Consider the following 23,718-nt stretch of genomic DNA (forward strand, 5'->3'; position numbering starts at 1 on the left):
TCTGTGATTTTCATGAAATATTACTAGTGCTGTTAGTCACTACGCATTTTTAGTGTCTACTAAATATCTCGAGTTGTAGAGCATCTTTTTTTAACAGAATTTTCAAATTATTAAGTGAATTCAATGTGATAAGGTAACTCCTTATTGCAAAGGTATTCAGAACCCATTGGCCAAAAGATTTAACATACAAAACACAAGGACAAGACAGTCTTGTTAAAAATATCATCAGTGTTATCATCATTATGGTTACATACATCACCACTCATTTGGATCTATCATTTTTTTATTCATATAAAAGGTACCTTTCTTGTAAATAGAGTGTGCAGTGCGTTTGATTCCCTCGGTGCACATGCCTTTACAATACTGCAATCACCGATATTAACTGCTCGTTCAATATTCAAGCGCAACTCTAAACCTACTCTGCTATCACTGCTGGCATTGTACGGACTTTTTTTTCATTTATAATCTGTACAGTTACCATTTGCACTTAAATTATTCCAAAAAAATATAGTCATATCTCGTAAAGTACATGTATTATCAGTTAAGGATAAAAAAAGATTATATCAGTGAATTTTAAACAGCTATTACCTCATCATCATCTCTTACTCCTATTGACGCAAAGGGCCTCGGTTAGATTTCGTCAGTCGTCTCTATATTGAGCTTTAGAATAAATACTTCTCCATTCATCATATCCTACTAAACGCTTCATAGTTCTGAGCCATGTAGGTCTGGGTCTTCCAACTGTTCTAGTGCCTTGTGGAGCCCAGTTGAAGTTTGGTGAACTAATCTCTCCTGGGGAACCGAAAGAACATGCCCAAAACCATCTCCATCTACCCTTCACTATGATCTCATCACCGTATGGCACTCGGGTAACCTATTACAGTTTCATTTTTAATCCTTTCCAGCCATTTAACTCCCAGTATTCTTCTGAGGCCTTTTTTTCTCAATCTACAAAATCTGTCATACCACGACTCATGTCCATACAGTAACACCGATCTCACTAAACTGATATATTTGTAATTTCAGATTTGACTTCCAAATTTGACTTAGCCTAGCCATTGTCTGATTTGTTTTTTTTTAATCTTTCATTAAACTCAAATTCTAAAGATTCTGTGTTAGAGATCATAGTTCATAAATATTGAAATGATTCCCCCTCATTAATCCTTTCTCCTTCCAATGATATTTCATCTTCCATTGTATATTCCGTTCTCATCATCTGTCTTTCTTTTATTTATCTTGAGTCCAACCTCATGTGATATATCATGCATTCTGGTAAGCAAGCTTTGCAAATCCTGTGGTGTTCTGCTAATAAGGACAACGTAGTCAGCATACTCTATGTCAACTAATTTTCTCAAACCACCCAAATAATCAAAATGACGATAACCATTTTCTAAACATACTGTATATACCATTTGATCTCGTTTGTCCATCTTAAATCAAGAATAATCTTAAGCTAACGTAGGGGCGAAGTCTCTTTATATAAAGAAAATATTTTTGTCCTTCAAGTTTGGCCGGTTTTACTCCAAACCAACAATTTCTGTAATCACTTTTGACAAGATTAGCTCAAATCAAGCATATATCAGTATACATATTTAATGGAAGAATGGGAATTTCTGAGACGGATGTGTTAAGCCAGGTCTCATTCAATTTGTTTTTCGCGAGGCAGAAATATATAACAATCAATGGCCACTACGAATATAATCTTCCTCGAATTATACTAATAGCAAACCTTTTTAAAGAACAAGAATCCCCTTATTTGTCAGATTTATCCCAGAAACAGGTGTGACACATTTTCCTGCTAAAGGTCATATTTGTTGAATATTTCTTTTTTACATGGGTCAGAGGTAGAATGTGTTCCATATATATATATATATATATATATATATATATATATATATATATATATATATATATATATGTGTGTGTGTGTGTGTGTGTGTGCGTGTGTCCGTTTTAACATATTTTAATTTTTCATTACTTTTTATATTGTTTATTCATTTCTTTGTTTCCTTCCCTCACTGGGCAATTTTTCCCTGTTGGAGCCCTTGGGCTTATATCATCTTGCTTTGCCAACTGATAATAATAATAATAATAATAATAATAATAATATTAATAATAATAATAATAATAATGATAATAATAATTAATAGTTAATAGTTAATAATAATTATAAAAATGAAAATAAATATAAAAATAATAATAATAATAATGATAATAATAATAATAATATATTATAAATTTTGTCTTATTGTCTACTTTAGTTATCACCTTAAGTTCTGTTGCCATTTCGACGGCTACGACAGCTACATCCAAAGCAGGATCTCACTAAGCCTCTTGATGAGCGAGATGTTATTTCCTCTTTTTGATATTGTGAAATAATGATTGCATCAAAACGTACGCTGAAATCTTCCACACTTTTTGTTTAGCCTATCAGTTAATTCCCATGGCTCTGTGAAACTGCTGCTCATAGATAGGGGGAAACCCTTTAGATAGATAAAACAAATGTCCTTTCTTTAAAGCTTCAATGTTCATTATTACAAATATTTTTGGAATCATATAAAGCTTACCGGTATATGTTATAATTATCCAAGAATTGTAGCCAGCACTCATAATGGTCATTAGTAGCATTCACTTTTAATATCACTAGTTTTCATATTAGACATGAATTGAAATAACAGTAAAATATTATAATGTAACTTTTCTATCTTTCCTATTTATCCTTAATAAGGTCACCAATGTATTATTATCACGGCAGATATCTTGACCAACCCGTCTTTAGAATATATTTGTACACAAATCTTAACGCACCTCATGTTAGCATTTAAATATCTCTGAGCTTAAAGCCTATATCTACAAGTGCGTTAAATTTGATATAAATCATACGATGAATTTTAGATATGCCATACTGGAAGACCATAGAAAAAAATTATCTATAGAGCATAAAATCCTTTTTGCTGTCATTTGATATTATTAAATTAATTTTAACCAACCTCATGTTAGCATTTAGATAACTGAACTTTAAGCACATCTACCTGTATGCCATATTTTATATATATCATGCGACGAATTTAGATAAGCCAAGCTGGAAGATCATGAGAAAAATCTGTACAGTATAAAACTCTTTTTGCTGTTATTTCATATAAATACACTTTGGCTTTCATCAACCTTCCACACATTTAGCCAGATATTTTCCTGCCCATTCGTAGGTCTTTGTTAACTAATTTATCTCTGTTATCTTTCAGTTTTTTGTCTTCCATTATTTACTTTGAAAAATCTTGAACATTTTCACTAAACGTATGAAGGGCTACATTCTTTTCATATATCATTTATCCTTTTAAATCTTTAATCCCGGGATCCTTTACCACATTGATTGTGTCTGCTTAATTTCTTCCATATATAAAATTTTCCTCGTCTCTTAATAGCATTTACACAAAATTTACAATTCCAATCCCTAGATTTTTTTTTCTTTTTTGAGATTCACTTGCAGCCCGTGGAAATCCCTTGAAGTATCTTTCAGTGTTATTTTCATCCCCATACATTCTTTATATAACGTAATTGAATATTTATACTACCTGGCCTATTATTATTATTATTATTTATTATTATTATTATTATTATTATTATTATTATTATTATTATTATTATTATTATTATTATTTCATCACTATTTTGTTATTTTATTATTTTGTTATTTTATTATTTTATTATTTTTTGTTTTTCATTTTATCATTTTTTATTTTTTTATTTAATTATTTTATCATTTTATTATTATTATTATTATTATTATTATTATTATTATTATTATTATTATTATTATTATTATTATTATTATTATTATTATTATTGCTTGTTAAGCTACAACCCTAGTTGAAAAAGCAGGATGCTTTAAGCCCAGGGGCCCCAACAGGGAAAATAACCCAGTAAGGAAAGGAAACAAGGAAAAATAAACTATTTTAAGAACAGTAACAACATTGAAATAAATATTTCCTATATAAACTATAAAAAACTTTAATAAAACAAGAAGAGAAATTTGATAGAATAGTGTGCTTCATAGCTGTGTACTGTCCTATACCTTATCTTCTTTTTATTTACTACCTTCAGATTACAAATTGTTAAATTTATTATTTTATGATTATACTAATTCAACGCCATCTTTCGACTCTTGTTGGCACTTTTCTGAAGTTCTCATTATGTGATGCTACTAAAATACAGATTAGACTGATATTTATGAAGTAAGCAAACGAACTTAGTTTTAAATTGATTGATTGATTGAAAGTTTTCTGGCAGTTTTAAATGAAAGAAATCTAAGTGATCAGAACAAAGTAGGAACACATGAAAAAAACAAAAAAATGCAAACAATATTTGTGTCAAAAAGATTTCCCCTCCAAAAATTAAATGATAAAAGTAGAACGATACATTTATTATCGTCGTTGAAGAGTTGTTGAGGCCGTTATCTAAGAACAGGTGCGAGGAATTCTACTGTTGCTGACACTTACCTGGAATAGTAGATATAAAAAAAGTTATAGATAACACAAATGAAATGCATTACTTAACATTTTGAGATGCCAGAAATGAGTTAGTTGTATTCTTCAATACTAGACCTGTGTTTAATTATGGTTGCATTTCATTTATCTTTACTCACGTATGTTTTCCAAATTCCAATAAGATTCATCCACATTTTTAAGGGGTTCTCCGATACGCAATTGTACCTGATGTCCTATCTATTACATAAGTGTTTCAATGAACAACGGTGGATCGGTGCAGCTGTGTGTGGTACGATTAGATAAGTCAATTAAGCTTTTACGAAATCCAAAAACTTTAAGACCATAAGGAGCCGAGCTGCCTTTCGAAAAGCGTCTCCGCCCAAGTGTTTGTGATAGTTGATTTTTTTTGTAAGAGGAATCTGGATATCTCTGTGTACTTCTGCTAAACGTAAGGCAATCATAATTAACTTTAATTTTAGTCTATTTCAATCAGCGTGGTCTTAACGCATCATATTGATAAGGAAGAGCAATCTGCTAACCTTAGTTAAACGCAACCATTTATCAAATTTTTAGTTCGAAAGATATAAAATAAAGTCTTAATATTAGTATTTCTCACTTGTTCCATTTTTGTCAAAAGATGACATTCCAAAGCTACAAAAAAGTATTTTTACCTATAATGAAGAAGAATATGAGTACGCTATATAGCGCAGCGTAAAATAAAAGTTCCATTTATATTCTTAGGATAATGAGACACGATAAATTTAGTCCCTCTACCGTTCGTCAGATTACCTGCATTCTTCTTCTATTAGCTTGCTTTTTTTCCCATTCGTATGTGGTAACACGGTTGCCTTCTTTTGAAGGACTTTGCTTTGGCTTTTCGGGTGGACCGTAGTCCCTACCTGCTGCCCTGCCTGACATCGCCTAGACCCCGGTAGCATATGTTTGTGTTGTACCAGCCACCATCGCCGATTCCTCATATCCTTTAGTGTATTTTACATGCATAACCTTCATGTTCACTCTATTCATTTATATATACTGTATATATATATATATATATATATATATATATATATATATATATATACTGTATATATATACTGTATATATATATATATATGCGTATATATATATATATATATATATATATATATATATATATATATATATATATATATATATATATATATATATATATATATTGCAACCCATATGTGTCGGAATATTCTCACATCACGCTGCGCAGTGTGAAGATTCCTATATCGCGCGACCAAGTTGGAATCGCTTATGGCTTGTGTTAACTGAAACCAGATTTGAGTAATACGCTTACTGAGTCGTTTTACCTATTTTGGTAATACATGTGTTAACTGTATAGGGTTCATCTGGGTGATCACTGCATATAAAAGCTGTTGCAAAACAGTTGGCATACGTACATAGCCTAATTAAAGAGTCACTCGACAAATCATTAATGGGTAGTGGAAATGTTTAACAAAACTATGACAGAATGGACCTATATGTCATTTGTAGAATCTACTATAGCCATACAGATCCGTTTGAATAATGGGTGTTCTAGACTCTGTTGATGGCATCCAATAAAGTTAAGTTGGGGCAGATCTATATAATAATCGATGAGTTTAAGAGAAAACATACATTGTTTAAGGCTCACGGGCTGACACCCTTCACACACACTATTCTGCCATCCAAAAAGCCCATGATCATGAAAAGACCCAACCCCTTGTCCCCATATTAGCACAAATACTTACTGAGAATTATTTTTAAGAAATGAGGTTTGTTGGGCTTAGTAAATATTTAGCATTGGTGTAGAATTACAAAACTATAACAGGATGATGGTGTGGTTGAGCTCTGAAAGGCGATTTAATTTAGCAGTCGTATGCTCGCGGTGTAGATCAATGTTTGACTTTGCCATTGCATAATCTATTCTATTCTGAATAGAGGTCTATAAAATAGAGAGAGAGAGAGAGAGAGAGAGAGAGAGAGAGAGAGAGAGAGAGAGAGAGAGAGAGATTACAAATTAGATGCAGCTGTGGTCTTGTTGAATATTTTCCTACAAAATAATAATTGCAATGGGTATGACGAACTCAGCATTTCCTTTACCAAGAGCCTGGGCTGCCACAAGGCCAACAATCTCACTCATAAAGTACACATCCCTAAACGATTCGAACTAAATTCAGCTATTAATTGTATCCTTTATATTAGTTTGTTGTCGGTCAAGAATAATAATGTATTCTGCTTTTTATTAAAAGGTTTTCTTGCTTAATGATGTCAGCAGGAAACCGGCCCCCCCCCCCCAAAAAAAAAGAATTATTTAATGCATTTCCAATGAAAGCCATTGAAAAAGAGCTTATTCGAAGACCAATCAAAAATAGTTTTTCAATAATGAGCCACAATTTTTTCCGGGAATGATAATAGTAGGAACTCGTTGGGGGTTATTACTTAACTCCTTTTTAGTTGTAACAAATCGTTTTACAAGCTTCTTTGTATCACTGTTTCCTTTATCATAACCCGTCATCACTGAATTCAAGGAATTTCAAGCTTTGGGACCCCCTCTCTTATCCCCCACACATTTTAAAACTATCCACAGAAGTTGAATCGGTATAACTTCAAAAGTTCAAAGTTGCAGTAAATGCTTTTATATTGAACAAGCTGACATAAGACTGTTTTTAGTTTACATATGAAAGCTCTGTGTTAATGTTGTTACTGTTCTTAAAGTATTTTATTTTGGTTGTTCATTACTTCTCACAAAGTTTATTTATTTCCTTTCCTCACTGGGCTATTTTTCCTTGTTGGAGCCCTTGGGCTTGTCGCATTCTTATCTGCAACTAGTGTAGTAGCTTAGCTGATAATAATAATAATAATAATAATAATAATAATAATAATAAAAGTGTTGTACGTAACCATTTCAAAATCTTACGGTAGTTGACAAGAACATCAGGATTAAAAGACTTCTCGATTATAAAGTATAATTTCGAGTTGGGCTTCCAGAACGCAATTCATAACATCGACATTTGTATCCATAATCTATATTTGATACTATTCTTCCAAAGGGATTGGGAAAGATCGTTGGTTCAATCTTTTACTTTTTAAAAAAGAATTGAAAACAGGGAAGCAAAACACGTTAGACCTACAGTATAGTACTCCTCTGGGTTAAAAGTGAAATTTCGCCGTGTTTAGTTAGACAAACGAACGCAAAAAAAAAAAAGAAAAAAAATATTCGGATGGAAAGGATAATTTTGAATGGAATTTGAGCTTATGATTAAGACCACCAATAATAATAATAAAAATAATAATAATAATAATAATAATAATAAAAACAGAATTCAGATGAGGCTTAAGTCATGCCAACCAATTCTTCTTTTTGTATATACAAGAGCCCTTTTTACACGTAGGCCTACATATTGTAGCTATAACAAACCCTCTGCGAAGTTTTTGACCGAAAAACGAGCGCTAGCTATTATTCCCTGAAATACTTCAGATAGAGAGGATAAAACAGGAAAACGGAGAGGATAAAAATAATGAAAAGGGGAAAGTCTGGACTACCGGTCTCACAGAGGGGTTTTTGTCGTTGGTGACAATATGTAGGCCTACATGTACAAAGAGCTCTTGTATATACATAGAAGAAGGGATTGGTATGGCTTTAGCCTCATTTGAATTATATAGTTGTTTAATATTTGTGGTCCTAATCACAAGCTCAAATACAGTTCGACATTATCCTATTCATCTCAATATTTTTTTTTTCATTTGTGCGTTAGTTTGTCTAAGTCAGATGCAATCCTCTTAAGACTTTTATTCCACTATGAAATATTTTGATTACGATAATTTCTTTGGTGTATTCTTTTCAGCTTTACACTATTTCTCCATTCTGGTTACCTTTCTTCAATTTTGATTTCCAGTCTCCACTTTCACGTAGCAAGTTGAGAAATAAGAACTTTGGTTTAAGAGAATCGTACTATGTATTCATTTGAAGTTGTTAATGGAAAACCACCTGTTTACAGCAGGAATATTAGTATTGAAAAATTTCTCTTTTATGAAATGCCATTCTAATTAAGTTGTTTTCCCAAGAAACTCTATACAAAACATCAAGATTTGTATCCATAATCAATATTTGGTTACAATTTGTCCAAAGGGACTAAGAGAAACGGTTTGTTTGGGCGGATTCACGTACACTTATTAGTGTTGATTGTGATCTTAAGCCCAATATCACTTATTTCTCTTTTTCTTAATCATATTTAATTCAAATAACGTAATACATTTCCTCTTAATGTTTAGGGATGTGTATTTTAAGAATAGGATTATTTTGGCCTGATGTACCTTTTTACCTTCTTGGCTAACACAAAACGGACTTACTTGATATAAAAAAATCCTTTAAATTCATACGTAGCTGTAATGATAATTAATATTACAAGCATCTATATTCATAATTATTAAAGTTTATCATATATTATAGATTTATCAAATAAATTAATAAAATTTGCATAAAACATTAAAGCTTGCTGATTTGGAAAACAAAATCTTAGGAGTAGTGGCAGTGATGTCTGCATCGTCCTGGATAACCTAAAGTAAAGAGACTCGGGTTTTCCGAGAGTCCTGGTTCGGGTCAAGCCCTAAGAAATCGACTCCGTTGAGGATCCTTCCTCTTGGGTGTCTTCCGAATCTGGACTACCTCTCGGTTTGGGGTTCCGAGACAGGCAGGATAGAAAGAGAGTATCCTGTCACTGACGTCCCCCGGTTATCCAGCAAAACAGCAACAGGCTTTCTTTGGTCTGGTGTTGATTCTCCTCTTCCTTCTTCTCTCTCTCTCTCTCTCTCTCTCTCTCTCTCTCTCTCTCTCTCTCTCTCTCTCTCTCTCTCTCTCTCTCTCTCTCTCTCTCTCTCTATCAACTGCTTCTTACCCTCTTCCAGCTCCTCTATCTCATTATCACTGTCATGTTTGTCTGTTTTTATGGTTTACTTTGGTCCTCATTTAGACTAAGACTTGTCTAAAAACAGTAACAGCCTGCTTTCTTTACATTGGTGATAAATCCTGTTCCTCTTCCTTTTCTCCCCATCAACATCATCATCTTATCCTTTTCCTGCTCCTCTTTCTACCTCATTATCATCATAACGTGCCTCAAATTGTCTTTTTTATGGCTGTTACTTTGGCCCTCATTTTGACCTTTCTAAAAAAAAAAAACACCTTTTTAACAACAAACTATTTGAAATTACTGCTAAGGTATAACAAAAAGTAATAATTTTTTATGGGCAAAATCTTTGGTCACGACAAATGAAGAATGCCTTTCTTAATCAATCAATCCTGCTAATGAGAGAGAGAGAGAGAGAGAGAGAGAGAGAGAGAGAGAGAGAGAGAGCGAGAGAGAGAGAGAGAGAGAGATTAGAAACCCCCGTTGAGTGTCTTTTGGTATTTTTGGGTAGAATTTAAAATACAAAAAGAAACGTTTCCTGTCAATTTATCAAATTCTCATGGATGTGTTCCATTCATGACCCTACAAATTCGTCAGGCTAATAATATTTTTGAGATTTCCAAATATAATCTATGATTATGAATAAGACTTGGATAGTAAATGGCATTCCCTTTTAAGTGGCAATGTTGACATTCTCACTACTGAAAATATATACACAGTCATTTCTAGCTCATGTTTATCAGAGTAAGACACATTCTATTCTTTTAGTTTATCAGACATATGTTCTTTTAAAGTTCGCCCGAGCCTTGCTCACCATTCCCATATCAAATGTAGACAGTAAATGTATTTTCTCTATGGTAAACTAATACACAATTTCCGTTTTCTTTTGACAAAATTGAAGTACATTTTTCACCAAATTATCATTATTTTTCAATGCAAAATAATTTCAATGAAATAGGAAGTTATTGGGTGGAAAATATTAAGGATGTTTATAGCACGGATATTAGTACTAAAAGACTTCTCTTTTATAAACTGTAATCTGAAGTCGTGTTTCCTCTCAAACATACTCAGATTTGTAATATATATATATATATATATATATATATATATATATATATATATATATATATATATACATATATATATATATATATATGTATATATATATATATATATATATATATATATATATATATATATATATATATATATATATATATATATATATACATATTTATATATGTATATATGTATATTACAAATCGGAGTATGTTTGAGAGGAGTCATGTCAGGATGCCAGATAACTCTTAATCAATCCATCAATTGAGATGAGTCACGTACACGGATCAGTGGAGATTGGGATCTTAAGCCTAATATCACTTATTTTTCTTTTCTTTAATCGTATTTGATTCAAATGACGGAATACAGTTCTGCCTCGAAAGTCTTTACAATGGAAACATAATAATGTTGAGGGACATGTGATTCTAATGACAGCCTAGGCTCTTCGGACCTTCAGTTCTCACGTTTCAGGTTCCTCGTTGTTCTCTCCACAACACGATGATTGTGGGCACACTACTAGAGGCATAGGTGCACAGCGCTGCAATCTGCAGATAATTCACTGTCATTAATTACGTCCTACACAAACCGCTTCAGAGCTTGCATGCTTTTACTCCTAACTTCCAGGGCCTGTCTGTTATATCGGGCAACATCTCTAATTGGCGTTTCTAAATTCCCCAATTCTATCCCATTGATTCTAAATTTTCTTAATTCATTACAGCTAAACATATGCTCAGTTGTATCATCTTCCTCACTACACAACACGCAAAGGCTATCCTTACCATTCCTGTTTCTATATTTTTTTTTAATCTTATCATATTCAACCTTGTTTTAACTTAATAACTATTATTGCTCCTTTAGTGTTTAGTAATCTCTTATGCCATTGCTATTTACAAACCTCAGTTTGGTAATTTCTGCTTTCTTTTTTTCTATTTTTCTTTTAATTTCGTTTGCCACTTTACTTTTCATTTCTCCCTTGAGTTCTTCTTTTTTATACTTTCTTACTTAAATTCTAATATTTTTATTTTTTTATTTTTTCTACAATACTTTTTCATCAGCTTTCCCCCATATGGTTCCTTATTTGATCTTCCCCTATCTTCTTAACTAATTGTTTATCCTCTGATGTTATGATATTACGAAAAAGCATAAAATTTTCATACTCTCATACTCTATTCTATTTTCATCGAGTCAAATTCCTGTTTCTGCTATTATTATTATTATTATTATTATTATTATTATTATTATTATTATTATTATTATTATTATTATTATTATTATTATTTGCTAAGCTACAAGTCCATGGGCTCCAACAGGGAAAATAGCCCAGTAAGGAAAAGAAAAAAGCAAAGTGAAATATCCTAAAAAAAGTAAAAACATTAAAATAAATATCTCCTATATTAACTAAAAAAACTTGAACAAAACAAGAGGAAGAGAAATAAGATAGAATAGTGTGCTCGAGTGTACCCTCAAGCAAGAGAACTCTATTAACCCCCAGTAAGGTGTGGTAGTAACCTGTTCAAACATTCCTTTCATAATTTTGTACTGTATATCCTCTAGTTCTATCATTTCTTTTACGTTTATTACACCCCATGTCTCAAGATTTTTATCCGTTTTCATAACATTCTCCAATACTTTGTAAGAAACAGCTATAATTAAGTACTGTTTGACTACTATTAGCCTCTCACTAGACGTTAAACATATGTTGTATGTCTTGAGAGAGAGAGAGAGAGAGAGAGAGAGAGAGAGAGAGAGAGAGAGAGAGAGAGAGAGAGAGAGAGAGATTATAGGATAAAATAAAGTTAAAATAAGGTTGAAAATACTATACTAGCAATCTTTTGTACATTTCCAGGATGCAAATTATCAAATTTCTCATTGTTTATAATTCGAGCTTAACCATCTAACTTGTCTTCTTCTCGTTTCAGGTATCCCAAACTCGAGGGTCATGGGAAAGTGCGAGAAGAAAGGCTGTCACCTCGGCCGCTGTTGCTGTTTACTGCATTTTCTCTTTGTAGTCATTACTACATCAACTACTGCATTCTTTGGAACAGCATATTTCTACAATAAAAATGTGGACCAAGTTCGTTCTTATAGCCTGACGGAAACCGTCTTTTTCCCAGTGAGTAATGAAAGTACTTGTTTGGAGACTTTGACTTACCATGTGTGTGGTTCTGTTTACAAACGGTAGTTCTAGATTATACACTTGAAAATTTGCGTTAAAAAACGGTAAATGTCTGGCAACATTTATTCCAGGATTTTTACCGTTTTAAAAAGGGATATATTGACGTAAAAGAGTGATATTACGGTCACGAAGTAAGATGAAATTACGGACACTTGTATTTTACTGAAATACAGTTGAGAATATTGTATTATTACGAGGAATTTCCGAGTAAAATTATGGTTTTTCTAACAATTTTTCTAACCATTTATTTTGCAGTTTTCGTCCCTGGAATCATGAAAATATTTGAAATGATAAAATAACTTTACATTGAGTAAAATAAGGCAATCTTATCGGTCACTTTCATGTCCATTTTCTAATAATAAATCATAAATATTTTTTCGTAGAATTCTATTCAAAGTCTAGTCTTCTTAACACTGATCTTTCAGAGGGATTATAATATTGCAAGAGCCTGTTTTAAGACAAAGTTCAAGGTGACTTTTATACAGGTAGAATAGGATCGAATTAAAACCTAAGATTAAGGCTGTGGTATATGGTCACAGCCCCCCCTCCCCCCCCAAAAAAAAAGAAGAAGAAAAGAAACAACAATTTAAAGGTTTTTACTTTATTGATACGAGTACCAACAAACTTATTTTGCGGAGTGAGCAGTTAGGAACCAGGACCTATAGGGAAAATGACATCGGTGGTGAAAGAAAAATCAATAAAGCTGAGGTTGTTCTAACATTACTAAAATTTGCTTAGGCTATGTGGAGACTTGGTGTTAAATACGAGATAACGATATGAAAGATCTGGAAAACCTTCAGTACTGAATAACAAGAAACATGCATGAACAACCATCAAGTACTTTAGGGCATCATAACAGAAACAGGGATATAACCAGTGTCTTGTAGAATGGACAATAAGAAAATAATGATGAAAAGAGATTAATCAGAGAGATATTGAAAACCAAATGCGGAACCCTTATTGAAAATGCTGGAGCAGCAGCATTGAAGAAATATGTTGTTAATATAGATTGAAAATAGAACATGGGGAATAGTACCCTGAAAGAAAAAAGAATTATGGGAAAGATAGAGGAAACAATTGAAGAATGAAAAAAGGGATAAAGATGAGATTTATAGAAGGGAATGACCAACAGCCACATATTAGAGAAATGGATATAGATAAGGCAACCTAATAATGAGAGGAAGGTTAAACATACTCAAATCAAAAGTGAGTTATAGGGGAAAATACGTACAATAGGTGATATCTGTGACCCGTGCAAAGGAGAAGATAATACGGAACATGTATTTTTATGCCCAAAATTATAAAAAAGATACAAGATCAAGATATAATCGTGGATATGTTACAAAATACTTGCAGAGAAAGAGTGGATTACATTAGTCACGCCATAAATGTGAAAGGAGAGTTTAAAGGTAATAAGGTAACACAGTAGGTTACCATAATTTATTACAAGGTATTTTCCAAACTGTTTTCAGGAGTGAATTGACGATTCCGTGCAGAACTATTCAGTGTCGACAATTCAGTGCAAAGACAGTTCTGCCCATAACAATTTAGCGCAAGGAATATTCCGCCCCTGGCATTTTAGCGCTAAGACAATTCTTACAGTTTAGCTGTAATAATTTAATATTGTTAACACAAAAAACACTGACTAATTGGTAATTTTTTTGATATTATTTGCGGTACTTAATTTTTTGGAATACAGTTGGTTATAAATATTTATTGAGTTAAGACTAAAAATCAAATCCTATGTGGTGGATATTATCAGAGAAAGGATGGGAGCACATTTTATTAAATGGATTCTGCAGTTGTTTAGACAGAAAACTTTGGAATGGAAAAAGAATCTTGGCGCTGTACGGAAGACAAATGTAAAGGTCGTATCCGTGTCGACGCAAATTTATGGGAAAATTTTGAAAAGACAGAGTGTGGTTTCCAAGAGTACAGTATCTCTCGGAGTTCTCCCTTTCACAAGGGTATGACTGTTTCCTTTTCTCCCTTACCTTGACGGAAATATATATATATATATATATATATATATATATATATATATATACATATATATGTATATATATATATATACATATATATATATATATATATATATATATATATATATATATATATATATATATATGAGAGAGAGAGAGAGAGAGAGAGAGAGAGAGAGAGAGAGAGAGAGAGAGAGAGAGAGAGAGAGAGAGAGAGAGCCAGACACTTGCTCTTTATTACAGAGGGGAGATATTAGGTATTATCTATATAGAATAGTGGGAAGATGAGAAAAGAGGCGAAGAAAGAAAGAGAGCATTATTATTATTATTATTATTATTATTATTATTATTACTTGCTAGGCTACAACCCTAGTTGGAAAAGCAGGATGCTATAAGCCCAGGGGCTCCAACAGGGAAAATAGCCTAGCGAGGAAAGAAAAAAAAGAAGAATATTTTAAGAACAGTAACAACATCAAAATAAATATCTCCTAAATAAGTTATAAAAACTTTAACAAAACCAGAGGAAGAGAAATAAGATAGATTAGTGTGTCCGAGTGTACCCTCAAGCGTGAGAACTCTAACCCAAGACAGTGGAAAACCATGGTACAGAGGCTATGGCACTGCCCAAAACTAGAGAACAGTGGTTTGATTTTGGAGTGTCCTTCTCCTAGAAGAGCTGCTTACCATAGCTAAAGAGTCTCTTCTACCCTTACTTGGAGAAAGTGGCTTCTGAACAATGACAGTGCAGTAACCCCTTGGGTGAAGAAGAATTGTTGGGTAGTCTCAGTGTTGTCAGGTGTATGAGGACTGAGGAGAGTATGTAAAGAATAGGCCAGACTATTCGATGATGATAAAAAAGGTTGTACTATATCCCGTGTTTATTCAATCTTTTATCCTTCGAACAGATAAACGAAGGAGACCAAAGGGAGGCGAAGAAGCCAGAGGAAGACATAGATTATCGTCTTCCACAGTCATTAAAGCCTTTTTACTACACCCTGAGACTTCAGCCTCTGATCTATGGGAATCGAAGCGTTCTTGGCTCCGTCTTGATCGAGTTCCAGGTTGAAGCCCCGACTTCGAACATCACGCTGCACATCGCCTCTATAACTACGAAGAACGAAACAGTCAAGGTTCGTGTTATTATTATTATTATTATTATTATTATTATTATCATCATTACTATCACTATCACTACCACTATCACTATCATAATCATTATGATAATAATTATCATTATCATAATCATTACTATCACTATCACTACCACTATCACTGTCACAAACACTATCGTAATCATTGTCAAAATCAATACAATTACTATTATTATCATTATCATTACTATTACTGTTGGCTAAGCTACAACCCTAGTTGGAAAACCAGGATGCTATAGAACCAAGGGTCCCAACAGGGAAAATAGCCTAGTGAAGAGAGGCAATAAATAAACAGATATAATAGTGTGCACAAGTGTAACCTCAAGCAAGAGAACTCTGACCCAAGACAGTGGAAGATCATGGTACAAAGGCTACGGCACCACCCAAATCTATAGACCAATGGTTTGATTTTGGAGTGTTCTCCTAGAAGAGCTTCAGCTAGAGAGCCTCTTCTAAAGTTGTTGTCTTCTATTGTTATTGCACACTTGTTTGTTCGGTTTGGCTTGATTTGTTTTCATACTTTGCCTCTCCTTATTTATCTAATTTTCTTGTCTTTTGCTATAAATTTTTGTGCTGTTGAGGATTACTAAGAGGAGAGAGAGAGAGAGAGAGAGAGAGAGAGAGAGAGAGAGAGAGAGAGAGAGAGAGAGAGAGAGAGAGAGAGAGAGAGAGTCGATATATATATATATATATATATATATATATATATATATATATATATATACATATATATATATATATATATATATATATATATATATATATATGTATATATATATATATATATATATATATATATATATATATATATATATATACATATGTGTGTGTGTGTTTGTGTATGTATACATTGAAGTACAGTCATTATAATACAGATAAAATACCCCTTATACAATATTTGAAATCTTTCCTCAGAAAATAACTAAGTAAATATTAAATTCCATTGAAAGTAATAGCAACCACTGTGACTTATAACCCATGATAGTTAACTGATCTCAGAATATCAGTAGGATGTGAATGAACAAATTTCCAAGCCTATTATAGTTTGTACAGAGAATACGGAGAGTCTTTCATTTCACCTATTTCCAAAGAGAATAAAAATTCATAAATTTGTAAATGAAACGTATCAGGACATTTCATGGAGAAGGGATTATCAATAATCAACTGCCATTATACCACAGGTAGTATCAACTGATGACCCCCTGGGCACAGAGATACCCATTACGGGTCAATACTTTGACCCCGAACGACAATTCTACATCGCAGAACTAGGGTCTGAATTGGAGAGTAAAAAGAACTACAGCATTTATATGGAATACGAGGCCTATCTTAGTGACGAACTACGAGGAATGTACCGCTCAACTTATCAAAACGACCTTGGTGAGAACAGGTGAGTAAATGAGTAGATATACTGTTAGTACGATTAGAAAGATAGAAGAAGGGATATGTTGACAAGATCACAATATATAAAAGGAATAGAAGAGTGCACACAGGCTTCCACCATCCACGGTCTATCCTAGACCGTGCAACTAATAATTTTCTTTTGAGCTATTGTCAATATTTGTCACATAATTCAACCCGAGGACGAAAGACAACTAATTTGTCTTTAAAGTTTCTTTAGTAATGGAGAAACATAACAGCTTTATCCATGATTTCTCTGGATTCGAAAAATCCTTATTCCTCTTTCATTAACACACTCATATGCCGATTCAAATTTCATTTCATCGAAGAATCCTTGTTATTTTTCCATATCTTGTTCCCTTTCGTAACTACAGTAATGTAAATAATAGGACAAAATATAATGCAACAATAGAGAACTGATAAGCTACAATAGACGCAAAATGAAACAATTGAATTTAGACTGTAAATGAATAATTCTAATTAGCAAATGTGGGAAGAATATCAAGACCGAAAAACAGATGAAACTATAGTAGTAAAATTTTAAACATGAAAATAGTTGGTACAAGGATAAACACGAGAGAGAATGATGGGGAGTGACCGGTGAAAGACAAACCAGTGCCAATCAGCCTCTTCAGGGATGGATATTTTGAGTACTGATTTTGTTTTGAAATTCCAGGTACGTCGCTGTAACACAATTCGAGCCAACGGACGCGAGACGCGCGTTCCCTTGTTTTGACGAGCCCGCCATGAAAGCTCGTTTCGAAGTCTACTTGGGAAGGACAGAATCTATGACGTCTATTTCGAACATGCCTCTGATGGAAACGATCCCTATGTAAGAATAGATACATGAGCAATCTTTTTCTTCTTCTTCTTTGTCTACATCTTTTCCTACTTTTATGTGAGGTCGCTGTTTCTGGCCAGCGTTCTCCATCTACCTCTGTCCCACACTTTATCACCGGTTAATCCCTTTAGATACATGACCAATGTTTATGTTTATATTTACATCCTTATGTCAATAGGTTTATGATTGGAAATGATTGTCTCTAATGTAGTAGAATGAGGTGTTATATACTCTGTAAAAGTAGTACAGTGAATTTATCTACCAATCCCTGACTGTTCTGTTTGGATAATATTTGCTTACTTTTATATTGTTGTTGGCATGCTATGGTTGGTTTTGAGTATCATGTGTATTCCCGTATGTTGCTTTCTCCCTATATTTTCCTATATTAAAGTTACACTTGTATTTTCAAGTTTTCCATATTTTTATATATTTCTTTATTATTAAAGCAATTCTAAGTCTTCGTATTTTTCTTCTTAACACATCTGAACTGCCTACTCTTCCATTAGCTCATCATCCTCCATTCTTTCCACGTGACTGAACCATCTCAAAATACTCTGATCCAACTTTCCACCTATGCTTAAACCCATTACTTCTATATACAGTATATCCACGTTTATATCTTTCTGCTCTTCATGTTCCACACGTCCTAAATAAAAGAGGTGCCTTAAAAATCTTTCATACTTTACAACCTTAGTCTTTATAGACAGAGTAAGTCTCCTCACGATTTTACTCCCATCCTGCTACTTTTCTTGCTTCGCCAATTCTTTAGAATGATATATTGTAAATTTATTCTCATCATTTATTTATTTCCTTATTTCCTTTCCTCACTGGGCTATTTTTCCCTGTTGGAGCCCTTGGGCTTATAGCATCTTGCTTTTCCAACTAGGGTTATAGCTTGGCTAGTAATAATAATAATAATAATAATAATAATAATAATAATGATAAGCTTTTTCTTTTTCCCATTCCTAGTCGAATTACAAGCTCTCAACTAGGCCTAATCATAAAATTTATTTGGTTTTCATTTTCTCCCGCTCCGTCCATATTGAGAGCTATTGCTTCAAACTTATAGTTTCCCTTAAACCCCCTGACCTAACATTTGTTTGCATTGACTTGCAACTTTCACTTCTTGCAAATTATCAAAACTCATTTCACGCATTTTTGTATATTCTATTCATGATTTCCAATTAGTTCACATACGTATGTATGTATGTGTTACAAAGTCGAACAAAAACTATCATCTACCCTATATTTTAAAATTACAAAGAGCAACTCTCTCTCTCTCTCTCTCTCTCTCTCTCTCTCTCTCTCTCTCTCTCTCTCTCTCTCTCTCTCTCTCTCTCTCTCTTCCTTGTTGAGTGGGGTGCGTGCGAGTGCATATCTATCTAAATGTTTAACCGTAATAATTGACGGGTGGTGTAAACTACTAATCATAGAATACATTATTTAGTATTCCTCTGGAATGGATAAATTATTTTTGCTTACACTGTGTTACAACAGAGAAGGACAGGAAGGATGGTTCTGGGACCACTTCGATCTCAGCGTGCCCATGTCAACTTACCTTGTTGCTTTGGTCGTCTCCGACTTCGACTTCATTGAATCTCCCTACGGGACTGATGTTCTCTTCAGAGGTACGGCATTCTATATTGTGGTATAATTTTCTATTTTTGAAACGCAACAAAAATGTCATACAAGCATGAATATTTCTGTTGATTTAACATTATTCTATTGATTTAAATCTATTTTCATAAAAATATTAGGATACGTCTTATTTTCTATTTTTGGAACGGAAAAAAACCATAGCATACATACTCCTATTGATATAAAATTCCATTTCATGAATAAAAGTTAATGATATACATCTGATTTAGGTGATAATTATTGTACATAAAGCAGTAAAGCAGGTTGCATTTTCAATTAAGTAAAACTATGAACTTAACCATTTTACTAACGCTGACATTGTTCCAGGAATGCCTTTATTTTTCTGTTGTCTGTTCCGTCAGAGGACTTAAAATAATAAATGCTGATGAGAAGAATTATCTCCCTTTTGAAAATAACATTGATTCATCATTGGCTAAATATTTAGCCAAAGTACATTAGATTTTTTTATCATGATTTCCAGTATGGGCGCGTCATGATGCCATCGACCAATCTGACTATGCCCTCAGGAAAGGTCCGGAAGTCCTGACTTATTACCAGAACTACTTCGGTGTTCCTTACCCGCTTCCGAAGCAAGACATGATTGCCATTGGGGACTTTGCTGCGGGTGCCATGGAGAACTGGGGTCTCATCGTCTACAGGTAATTGTCTTTGCAAATGGAACGAGTTTTAATATAAAACGTCTCTGCCTGGTGTTTGGCAGTAGGGGGTTCGAGTCCCGCTCAGACTCGTTAGTGCCATTAGTGTCTGCAACCTTACCATCATTGTAAGCTAAGGTTGGGGGGTTTGGGGGAGTCGATAGGTCTTTCTGCCGAATCATCAGCTGCCACTGCCTGGTCCTCCCTGGTCCTAGCTTGGGGGAAGAGGAGGCTTGGGCGCTGATCCTATAATATATGGTCAGTCTCTAGGGCATTGTCCTGATTGCTAGGGCAATGTCACTGTCCCTTGCCTCTGCCATTCATGAGTTACCTTTAAACCTTTATACTGTGAGACGTGTTAATATTACATATTTATTTGTGCAATTATAAAGTTTTCTGGATTTGCAACATTACGTGGTCACAAAGTATCGGATAGTCTGCCAGTATTTAGAGTCTAGAGTCTCGAGACTGAGGCATCGCAATGTATGTGCTTCAAAGGGAAGTACTAAGGTTGTAAGATTTCACATTTTTTTCCTATAAACAAAGAATGTATTGCCAGTGGAAAAAAAATAATTAGTATTCCCTCCCAAGATACCCAGAAAGAAATCAATGGCAGTACTGTTAAGGTAAAACTAATGTGCAAATTATGCTTATTTCATATAGGAGGGATTTTTGCTCGCCCTCAAAAGTCGATAATGGGCACAGTTATTTCTCTACTATGGATAGGAACTCCATCTTGGATGAAATATGGGTCATGTGGGATGAAGAAATTAGAAACTTCTGTATCCATTCTCTCCTTGATTTTCTTTTTCATCACCTAGTTATTATTGGTATTATTATGGCTATTATTATTATTATCATTGTTGTTAAGTTACAACCCTAGTTAGAAAAGCAGGATGCTATAAACCCCAGGGTTTCAACAGGGAAAATAGCCCAGTGAGGAAACGATTTAAGGAAACGGATAGAATAGTGTGCCTGAGAATGAGTATATCAGAGAACCGTATATGTAAAGCACAATTGGCTTTAAAAACAACTGTTTCACTGTACCTTTTATATATTCTGACGCAATATCCTAAATCTAATATCTATCAGTTCTGGAGCTTTTACTGACAGTATCTTTTTAGATTCTTCGGTCAATCTACTTTTATAAGCTATTCCAATTCTTCTTTTTATTTTTCAGCATCTTTTCCCACTTCTATGTGGGGTCGATGTTTCTGGCCAGCGCTCTCCATCTACCTCTGTCCCACACTTCATCAAGGATGACCTTCAATCAAAGGGATTAACCGGTGATGAAGTGTGGGACAGATGTAGTTGGAGAGCGCTGACCAGAAACATCGACCCTGCATAGAAGTGGCAAGAGATGCAGACAAAAAAGAAGAAGAATTGGAATAGCTTATAAAAGTAGATTGACCGAAGAATCTAAAAAGCAAACAATTGACATAATGCATCATTTGTTGTTATAAATGCCACTCAACATGCAAGTAGCTTGAACTTCGTCTTTAAATTTCACGATCGGTGTGTTTTAGTCTTCACTGAAGGTATGGAAATGTCTATTACATTTTCAAAATTTTGACCTTTCCAATCCAGCACACACACGGGTATGTATGTATGTATGTATGGATGGATGTATGTATGTATGTATGTATGTATGTATAGTATATAAAACTACATGCACACACGCATATATATATATATATATATATATATATATATATATATATATATATATGTATATATATAAATATATATATATATATGTATATATATATATATATATATATATATATATATATATATATATATATATTAATCCTTGTATGCAAAACATGTGTTTTATACGTCAAGATTAATGACCCTTTTAAGAGTACTATGATTGTCATAAATTGGAGAGCGCGATCACTGAACTCTGTTATTAGGGAGGTGTCCCTAGAATCATAAGGTGAGGTTTTTGACAGTATATTTCCATCACAGTGGAGAATTCCACAAAACCTAACAATTCAGCATATTGATAGAGCAACATTGCATCTTGCTTGCCGAGGGTTAGTCAGTACCATTTGAGCGATCAGTAGACAAGGTACTCACTTGAGAGCATTGGCTGTACACAGTGTAATCACAACCTTTTTGTAATAAAGTGAAAAAAAACCTATGTACGTACCGATGTCTCATTATCCGTTGACATGGGACACACACACACACACACACACACACACACACACACACATATATATATATATATATATATATATATATATATATATATATATATATATATATATATTTATAAATTTATATCATCATCATCATCATCATCATCTCCTCATACGCCTATTGACGCAAAGGGCCTCGGTTAGATTTTGACAGTTGTCTCTTTTTTTAGCTTTTAAATCAATACCTCTCTATTCATTATCTCCTACTTCGCGCTTCATAGTCCTTAGCCACGTAAGCCTGGGCCTCCCAACTCTTCGAGTGCATTGTGGAGCCAAGTTAAAAGTTTGTTGAACTAATCTCTCTTGGGGAGTGCGAAGAGCATGCCCAAACCATCTCCATCTACCCCCCCCCACCTTGATCTCATCCACATATGGCACTCATATAGTTTTATTTCTAATCCCCAATATTCTTCTGACGGTTTTGTTCTCAAATCTAAAAAAACTGTTGGATATTGTTTCATTGTCTTACCATGACTCATGTCCATAAGTAACACCGATCTCACTAAGCTGAAATACTGTATAGCCTGAATTTTATATGTAATTTCAGGCGATTTGATTTCCAAATTTCATTTAACCTAGCCATTGTCTAATTTGCTTTTTTTAAATCATTCATTAAGCTCCAATTCTAAAGACCTTGTATTAGAGATCATAGTTCCTAAATATTTAAATGATTCTACCTCATTAATCCTTTCTCCTTCCAATAATATTTCATCTTCCATTGCATATTTAATTCCATTCGCCAATATAGTAATAAATTTAGAAATAGTAATGTTTAAGGACTGATATACAGATATCGATATAGATGGGATATTATCTTTTTGTAAATTTTTCAGAGAGACGGCCATATTGCTGGATGAAAAGAGTGCATCAGCCAGCAATAGGCAACGTGTTATGGAAGTGATTGCCCACGAACTGGCCCACCAGTGGTTCGGCAATCTGGTCACTCCTGTCTGGTGGACGGATATTTGGCTTAACGAAGGATTTGCTAATTTCATGGAAAACTATGGAAGTGATCATGTAAGTTATCGCAAGTTAAATTGAATTTAGACAGTCTTCCAACACTTTGGATTCGTAGAGTATTTGATGCAAACTGTGTGTATGCATGGATATCTTAAAAAAAAAAAAAAAGTCTTTAAGAGAAATGGAAAAATCAAATAAATCACGATTTTCTGACCAGAACATGTGATGGAGACCAATGATCATTGAT

General features: G+C 33.5%; 1 protein-coding gene across 1 annotated transcript in view; it reads left to right on the forward strand.

Moving 5' to 3' along the window:
* The first annotated feature begins 4,786 nt into the window (after window positions 1-4,786).
* The window catches only part of LOC137639888 (aminopeptidase N-like), a 31,221-nt gene continuing 12,289 nt past the window's right edge, over window positions 4,787-23,718 (forward strand). Inside the window, exons 1-8 of the mRNA XM_068372151.1 lie at window positions 4,787-4,932; window positions 12,379-12,572; window positions 15,523-15,747; window positions 16,950-17,158; window positions 17,846-18,001; window positions 19,508-19,638; window positions 20,130-20,307; window positions 23,345-23,528. Coding sequence (XP_068228252.1) covers window positions 12,399-12,572; window positions 15,523-15,747; window positions 16,950-17,158; window positions 17,846-18,001; window positions 19,508-19,638; window positions 20,130-20,307; window positions 23,345-23,528 — 1,257 coding nt within the window. The 5' untranslated portion in view covers window positions 4,787-4,932; window positions 12,379-12,398. The remainder of the gene's footprint in view (window positions 4,933-12,378; window positions 12,573-15,522; window positions 15,748-16,949; window positions 17,159-17,845; window positions 18,002-19,507; window positions 19,639-20,129; window positions 20,308-23,344; window positions 23,529-23,718) is intronic.

The sequence above is a fragment of the Palaemon carinicauda genome, chromosome 4 (genome assembly GCF_036898095.1).
Source record: "Palaemon carinicauda isolate YSFRI2023 chromosome 4, ASM3689809v2, whole genome shotgun sequence".
NCBI classification, from domain to species: domain Eukaryota; kingdom Metazoa; phylum Arthropoda; class Malacostraca; order Decapoda; family Palaemonidae; genus Palaemon; species Palaemon carinicauda.